Source organism: Podarcis pityusensis, assembly GCF_964106645.2.
Source record: "Podarcis pityusensis genome assembly, chromosome: 12".
In the NCBI taxonomy this organism is placed as follows: Eukaryota; Metazoa; Chordata; class Lepidosauria; order Squamata; family Lacertidae; genus Podarcis; species Podarcis pityusensis.
Genome location: NC_138037.1, coordinates 29,580,674 through 29,589,515, shown reverse-complemented (window position 1 = coordinate 29,589,515; position 8,842 = coordinate 29,580,674). Strand labels below are relative to the sequence as shown.

The 8,842-nt window shown below is 38.4% G+C and overlaps 1 protein-coding gene across 6 annotated transcripts in view; it reads right to left on the bottom strand.

Annotated features, from left to right (window-relative positions):
• Nucleotides 1-1,800: 1,800 nt before the first annotated feature.
• The window catches only part of UMAD1 (UBAP1-MVB12-associated (UMA) domain containing 1), a 37,141-nt gene continuing 30,099 nt past the window's right edge, over nt 1,801-8,842 (bottom strand). For 5 of the 6 annotated variants that reach the window (XM_080975123.1, XM_080975122.1, XM_080975121.1 and 2 more), the window contains one exon: nt 1,801-4,264. In XM_080975123.1, coding sequence (XP_080831249.1) covers nt 4,072-4,264 — 193 coding nt within the window. In that variant the 3' untranslated portion in view covers nt 1,801-4,071. The remainder of the gene's footprint in view (nt 4,265-8,842) is intronic. The other variant, XR_013978053.1, reaches the window with a different exon arrangement.

The following is an 8,842-nucleotide window of genomic DNA, read 5'->3' as shown; positions in this document are numbered from 1 at the left end:
CCTTGGAATACATGACCTTGCTACAATCTGTATTGTGTCTACCCACTTCTGAAGTTTAGTGATTATTTTGAAAAGTTCCACCTTGAACCGAAAAGTCAGATACACCTGATGAAAGAGTTGAACCATCTTTTAATTCACAATAAAAGCACTGCATGGAAGAGTACAAAGAATTTGAACACCCATGTGTTTTACACAGGAATTTTCAGATCTCAGGTGAAACGAAACTCTCTCCAACTCTGTCAAGATCACGATATATTCTCCACCTTGAGTATTGGGTCCTAAGAACAAAGACGTGTTGAGCATCCCCATAATTTTTAATCAAGTGCAGGCCTGTCAAGGAGTTTACCAGCTCTTCCAAGACGTAGAGCCTTTTGAAGACTCATTTATAGCCTGGCGAATATAATTATTTCCATTTTTGCCAACTTGTGATTGAACATTTCTCTCCCTTGCCATCCCATACTTCCTCCCCTAAACCCTTCTACTCACAGTGACAGATCCCTAGGGACAAATCTAGTTTTAGCCCTCAGATGCAAGCAGATAGAGAAACACATAAAAGAATGATCAGACATGAGATATTGCCAAAGAATGTTTTCTGAGATACACATTTTACCTTCATGGATGTTTTCTGCTCTTTATTATGGTTCTTCGAAGCTTTCTTAGATGCTTTCTTTGCAGTTATTCATAGAGTATAGCTGAATTATATGGTCCCTTTACCTTTGCTGTAGTCACTAATTTACAAAAGGTGACAGGCAGACCACATAAACACACAATACACTAAGAAAGCTCCTAAGCTCAACCGAAATCAGTAGAAGCCACACAAGAGAATGATGTAGCTTGAAACTGCATGCTCCATGTTCCATTTCTCATGTAAACATTCAGACTGATTTCCATCTCCTTCACTTATAAGGTTCCATTGGCTTCTGTGTTGCCAACAGACTGACCATCAAACACTCTGTAGTCTATCAAATAGATGTATCCTTATCTGCACATAGTTAATATGTGGTAAACCATAGTTAATATGCCTATCATGCCTGCTTTGTTCCTCTCTGTTAACATGCAGAAAACGCAAACTGAGATCCTTGGTTTAGTGCTGTGCCCAAATCAGGCACAATGGTTTGTTTTGGTGAAACAAACCATTATCACTAAGCTATGAACAATCCTTTCTGCAGATTGTGGTTTGTATGGAAAATCATAATCGACCATTTCATAGGTTTATCTTGAGCTATGAATAGCTTATTTCTTGTGTTAAGATTATGTTTTAAAATCCTTTCCAAAAATCTATAAGAAGATTCTTTTTCAAGGGAAATAAAGTGATTTGTAATGTTTATGTCAGAGCAAAGGCATCACCTATTGCCAAAATAAAATAAGAGACAGTCGTACTTTGGTTTTCGAACAGAATACGTTCCAGAAGTCTGTTCGACTTCCTAAATGTGAAACAATAGCGGAAGCCACATCGAATGCTCAGCTTCCAAAAAAAATTCAAAAACCAGAACACTCACTTTCGGGTTTTGATCGTTTGGGAGCCAAAACGTATGCGTACCAAGGCGTTTGACAACCAAGGAATGACTGTACTCACCATAGTGTCATTTAGCTGAGATTTACCAATCTCACAGGCTCCTCTAAACAAATGTAAATGTAGAAATAATTGACATTGCAGAGGAATTGTCAGTTGCAGAATAACTGCCCCAAAGCCCCTCCCACTTGTCACTCTGCTACAGAACACCTCCAATATGTCACAACACTCCAGTACCCAATTGTTAATAATTGGAACTCATTAGACCAATAAAGATCTGCTGCAGGGACAGTTTAATAGTATAGATTTATTTCATTTTATTAATACCTGCCCCAACAAAGAAATACACTCCAGTGTAGCTCACAACAAGCAACACAATAAAAAAAACAATCAAAATATTAACACAAATACCTTCATTGTAACACTTTTGTGTGTTTTATTGGAGCCCCAATAAAAATATATACTGTGAAACTTACTTCGATGTAAATTATTACAGGAATCATAAAATAATCATACAATAAAAAAGAAATGCTAAATATAAAAGTATGTCCTGCTGCCTGCCTTTTATTTAATGCAAAGCATTTTGAAATATTAGCTTATGTTTTGTACTGTACGTTACATCTAATTTTAAGTATATTTTAGATTATACTGCAAAGTGCTTTTTAACAGAGTAAAACGGGACAACAGTAGTGGCAATATTGCTTTTGGACTAGTCAAAATATAATGGCTAATGTAAAATAAAGAACAAAAACGAATAGTACAACATACAACCTAGATGATCAGGGATTGAGACCCCCTTGCCATCAAATTTGCAAGAGACATAAATTCTAACAGCCTCATTTAAACTGTTTATTCCTTCCTCTAGAAATAATTATTCATATCCTAGAATATGATCACAATCTAGTTCTTCTGCTGATATGCATGCAACATCATACAGAATTTAGTGCAAATTAGATTTTCTAAGCTATCACTCAAGTTAATTAATAGAAAGTCATCTCTCATTTACCATTAAATAAATCTCTAATTCATTAAAAACAATGTCTGGTCCCTTCTGTGACATCTGATTAAACACGGCTACAGAACTGAACATGCAAGGACACTATTTTCCAGTTTCAAAAGGAATATCACATTTAATTAGCTTTTATTGCACACATACAAATATACGGCACACCTAGATCTGTCAAACTTTATAACATAGTTTTCTCAAGAAAAAAACACATAGACACTAAGGAAACATTTAACATTTGTTAGTGTAACACAAAAGCAAAGCAGTGGATCCAGAATAAGTTCCCCTAACATCAATGGAACCTAAGGCATGACTAGCATCCCAGTGATTTTGATGGGAATTAAGTGTATCTAATGTAATCTAGAAGATGCATCCCACAGAGGAACTTTCCCCAGCCTGATAACCTCCAGACAGCATGGCTGAAAGTCAGGGCTGATAGGAATCATAGTCAAAACCACCTGGGTGGTACTAGGTTGGGGAAGGCAGTCACAGAATATTAATTTTTAAAATGTGTATCATGTTTTTAAATAACCATGTTGCACATTCCTTTTGAAATACTTGCTTTTGGCACAGAACAAATGTATCCTCTTCCACTCAATCCCTGGTAAAAAGAAAATAAATGAACCTTGCACACAATAATTATTCATATACACTACAATAGTGAGCACAGGGAAGTTCAGCTAAACTTTAGCAGGAATAAGACCTGTGAATTGAATATGTGGGTCAGAGGATACCTCATATAGTTAAACATGTAACTATTTGATCTTTTCCAATACTCCAACCCATCAATTTTACATTTGACCCATATAAATTATAGGATCAGTGGTAAACTTTTGTGTGTGTGTGTGCATAAACACATACCCAGATTTCACTCTCTAGTGGGTACAGAGGTTTGCAATGGAAAAGCTGATCAAGATATAAACCAGAAACATATGTGCTGATGAAAACAAACAGCAAATGAAAAACTGCTGAGTCCCAAGGAAATATAGTATGAAAACCCCCAAAACTACACCAGCAGCCCATTCTGAGCTGTGGATGCAGACAATTCTGTATTTCATAAAAAGGGTAAAATAGAATCTGGCACTGTTCAACGTTTCTACAAAGTTGTGCCTAATGTTAGAGAACTTAAAGGCTGTTCTCCCAAAATGAGCCAGTTTATTCACTATCATGTACTTCTTACCCGTTTATTAAATCAAAGTGCTCTTGTAATATGCAATGTCTTCCTTTGAAAAGGCAAGCCCTGAACTAATGTCAACACCTAGATAGCTTATCTGGAATTAAAAGGAACTCTGCTCAAGGAGTTCAAGCTGAAGATTATAACGGAATTGCCAGATTTGGCACAGGTACTTTCAAACTCTGTAAGGGACATCACAGTGGATGGAAAATGTCAATGCTTAACCAGACAATGACTCAGATTGTGTCACAAAGTAGTTGAGCTACGTAGCACACAACGCCTCGGTATTTTACATCAAGTGATCAAGGTACATTTGATTCAACAACTACGATTCGCACAGCACAGAATTTTCAAGCGTAAAATCGTACCAAAATCTTGTTAGGTTGTCATTGACATCATAGGAGAGCAACGGTCTGGGAAAGTCATTGCATGCGTCTTGCGCTGCCAGGACATGTGGTGCAAGCGTGAAAGGTACATCACTGAGAAGTTCCAGCATAGAAGGTTGGCTTTCCACATTCTGATTTTTCTCTGTCCCCATCTCAGGCAACTTTGGTTGATTCTCTGAATTTGTCTAAGGAAACAGAAGAGAGAAAAAGGATATTATGAATGCTGCACTTGTTCACAGTGGCCTTCTTGCGCGGCGGCGTTGTGAACTGGCTTGAATAAAATTGAAACAGTCAATTCATGCCATGATGTGGCCCCAAGCGAAGCCGAAGCAGTAATCGCAGGTGACAAACGAAGTGCCTCCTGTGAATTTTGTGTTCTGGGAAGACAGGGAACATTTGTGTGCGATGATGGTAACACAGTGTCTACTTCGGCACTGCTGTTAAATGAACATCTCTCTTTAAAAACGCAGCTGCACAAAGCCATTACTTTAACCAGATAGTGATCTAAAGAGACAAGCGTTATTCTAGAGGTTCCAGTATTCATTTACATGACTCAATCCTGTATCAGCAACTCTTAAATCAGATTACAGGGGCCTTTCCACACAAGCAGCTTACTAGACTATAAATGTGTGTGTTTGTTTCTCTTTGGTGTACGTTGCATACACGCAAGATTGTCCTCCGGTCACATGGAATACTGCGTTTCTCAAGAGCAAAAAACAATAACATTTTGCAGCTGGATAATCTGATGCTTTCCCCAGACAGTGCATTTATTGCTATTGTGATTAATAAGCAGGGGGAAAGTGGCCTGAAGGAGGAAAAGGTCACAAGGCCTCTGTTGTTAGTAGTTTTCCCTGAACAATAAGAGCAACTGTGCATGCTGGATCAGAGCACCGGTCTACTTTCCCCTGTAAGAGAAAACATGCTGTCAGGCATGATGTCCTTGTTTAACGGCATAAGAGAGAATTAAAATCCCTAGAGTCTTGTTTTGTTTGCTAAAACTACACCCCAGGGAACACCAGCTTGCAGCTTAATTGTTGCACAAATGTAGGACTTCAAATAATGACCCATATTAATATAGCATGTGAGGGAAAATATGTTTAAAGTTAACTGCACTCATTTGAAAAAAAGCTGGAGAAAAGAAGGTAACTTCATTATGTTGTCCTGTCCCATTCATTCCTCTTCCTTACGAGTGGAATGAAATGGATTTGGAAGAAATGCCATGCTGACAACAATAGAAGTTATTCTTTTATACAGCAGCGCTGCAAGCAGTAATGAATGATTTACAAAAATGCTGTTCTGAATCTTTAGCAGACAAAAGAGAGGTTAAGCTCTTGTTTTCAAATGGCTAAACACCCTAATTATAACAATTTGCAATGTATTGTTTCATTCCATCTCGCTTTTACAGGCACCCTGCTTCTCCTCTTCTGGTGTTGGGTTCCACACCTAGTTCATTTGACTAAACAAGGATTAACATTTCAGTCTTGTGGGCAATGTATGCAAGAACCACAGCTAATATCTCTGAAAGCCATGGCGTTTGAGAAACACAACTCTTTTATAAAAGCAGGAAATGAACTTACCAGAAAATTCTATGGTTACCAAGTTAAGGCACTGTGCTCCTACATCTCAGACAGAAGAAAATGCAAGCTAAACTTAAGTAGAGGAAAACATCTGCTTCTATGTGCATCTTCTCAATCCATTAGGTTTTCTGAGGGGCCTTGTTTGGTAGACCACCACTATCAGGCTGGCCATGTCTGTGAAAAGGGTAGCAGGGCCAAATCTTTTCCCCTTAATCACTCAGTAGCATCATGAAAGCAGCAAAGACTGTGTTTCATAAACGCTATGGAGCAGTATTTAAATGTATCAGTGTGCTGGGTTTTATGAATTTATAACCATTTTAATGTCATTTTACTGTGCTTAGTTGTATTTTGTAGTGAATGAGGCCCATCCTAGGACCATCCACTATGGAGAGACATAAATAAACACTCTACCCTACACATATGCAATCTAGCCTAAATATGATGTAAAATGCATTAACTATAAGATTCAGAAGCCTGAAATTGCCATGACCTAGAATTGTATATACACCTCCACTACCAATTCTGCATTGTAAGGCACTCATTTTTTCCATATCTCAATTTCCTTCTGTTTTGCTTTCGAATTTGGTCCTTTTCTGACATCTTTTTAAATCATCCTATTAAAGGAAAAGTGCTTCTCTCCTTTTTAGTAACAAATCCCTCTTCATTCTCTCAACTGCATTGCTGCAATACGAGGAAATGGTAAGGCAACAGCATCAACCTAGTTGCATGAACTTCTTTTCCTCCTTGCAAGAGTTTGCTTTATAAAACCATCAAGAAGCAAAGCTCATTGGAAAGTAGGAGAGGGGGGAGGGTCTCAAAACCCACTGACTTGCTTCCTTGGTTTTCAAACATCAGATGGCTCTAATTAACTGTTTCCGCTTCAGTCAGTGCAAACCTTGCACATTCTAGGAAGAAGCATATTGCTTTTCCCCATCTCTTAATAAGCACATGAGCTGTCATGTGCAATCAAAAGGACATCACCAAATATATCTTCTTCCCATATTATGCTATGTTTTCCCTATGAGAGTAACCTGCAGAAACCATGCCATGAAATAAAACTGTAAAGCAGAAAAATGGCTCTTAAGAGATGGGCAATAAAAATTTCAGGAGGAGTTCTGTAGTTGAAAATTTAACAGCTTCAAATGATAAATAAACAACAAACAAATAATAAAAGAGATATGGAGACTTTGTGAAGTTAATGCTACTTCTATTTGGTCTTTTAGTTTATCTCTCTTCAGATTACATCATTCTATTTAAATTTGAACAGTTATGAATGCTCAATCAAATATATTCTAAAAGAAATATTGTGTAGGAAGTTCCATATAAATAAAGGATTTTAGGTATAGAATTCCATTAAAAATATATTTTTAATGCATATTGCATGGTAAACATGTGTGGATTCTTATGTAGGGCAAAGAATCTGTGTTAACTGCCCCAACGAGATTTAAAACCATGGGTTGTATCCAATCACGCTCCTCCAAAGATAGAAGGCTCTTTGAACTAGCAGATTTTTCTGTGAATAGAAAGGGGGATGATTTCCACAAGTTCTCCTTCTTTCCTGAAGCCCACACCACCCCAGCTGTCAGGAGCAGACTGTGGGGTGGTGGAAGCAAGAGGGGACTACAAAAGGAAGAGGGGAACAAGCAAAAATCATTTCCCCTCTTTCCCCTCAGGGAAGTCTCTGCCAGATCAGGGAGCCTTCTGTGAATAAAGGGACACAACTGGATGCATGTATCATTTAGAAACTACAACCTAGCACACTGTTTCATGTATTTAACTCTCAAAGAAGTTAACAAGTCTGAAAAAGTTATGTGGATAACCTTAGGGGACTTCATGCTGGCATTGGGATGGGCCAAAGGCAAAAATGAGTGGAGCAATTAATGTCATTACACACACACACCTCCCTGTGCCATCCAGGTAAGCAAAAAGCATTATGACAGCTCAAGCACACATGCCAGCCAGGCAAAACCATTCAAAGAGGGTTGCCGAGCAGGAAAAGTTTGGGAGTGAACTAGAAAAAGTCCCAAGGGCCTGATATGAGTGTCCGGGAAGCCACATTTTGCTCCCAGCCTGAGGTTCCCCATCCCCATCCTAGAGATATCCAGGAAGCTTGGACCTTTCTGGAGAGTTCTGCACCCACTGCAGCTGTCTGAAAGCCACTGCTATCTTTCTAGAAAAAGAGGTTCCAGAACTCACCATGGACGCCTCCCTTGTTCTCTTATAATGGTAATGGCGCCCACCTGAGAGGTGCTGGAACTCAGTTCCGGTGAGTTCCAGTTGAAAAAAGAAGCCCTGCTGCAAACCCTACTCCTCCAAATACATCATAAAGATCCAGGTAAACTGCAATCTACAATGAACTCTACCAATGTTTAAAGAAGAAACAAGAACAACAAAGCACTTAAGCAGGCTTCCAAATCCTGGCCAATTAAGTTTGCCACGGGGGTACTGAATTACACACATTAAAAAAAACAATGGACAAAATGTGTTATAACTGGATAGTTTAAAACCAGATTTCTTTTTAAACAAAGTGTGGCACCTACACATCAGTACTAGGCTGACTAAAAAGGTATTGTTTTGTATATAAGATCTTATCAAGTTAGGTTAACCTTTACTTCTCAACCATAGCAATTAACTAAGCTTTTCCATGCCTAGCTTCGGACAAACAACATTGGTGACAAGAGCAAGGGCGGTATCTGTCAATCCCAAGATGTTATGCCAATCTAACAGTACTAAGTATGGAAGCATGGGACAGCACCTTATCAATCCTGTTAACTTGCCAAGCTGGTTTCAACACGCATATCACAACAAAACAGTGCTGCGCAAAGTGAAGGTTATAAAAATGGCTTAAGCTTCCATGCTTGTCTCTTTCCAGCACATACAGTAATTTACAGCAGTGTGTTTGGAGGATTTTTTATTCTACCTTAGACATGCTGATTCTGCATAACATTCACCTCTACCCAGCTTGTCCCATTGCGAAGTGTGGGGCATTCAAAACATATTCTTCAACAGTTGGCTACACAAAATGCTGTCAGGTATACCATCATCACAATTTCCAAGTAAAGTGGACTGTCAATTCAAATAATTTTGAAGAGCGTCTTTAACATTTTACATTAGAAATTCAGGGACCATATATAGGCTGCAATGACAGCTGATGGTAAACATTTATTTACAAAAACAGGTGCTTTT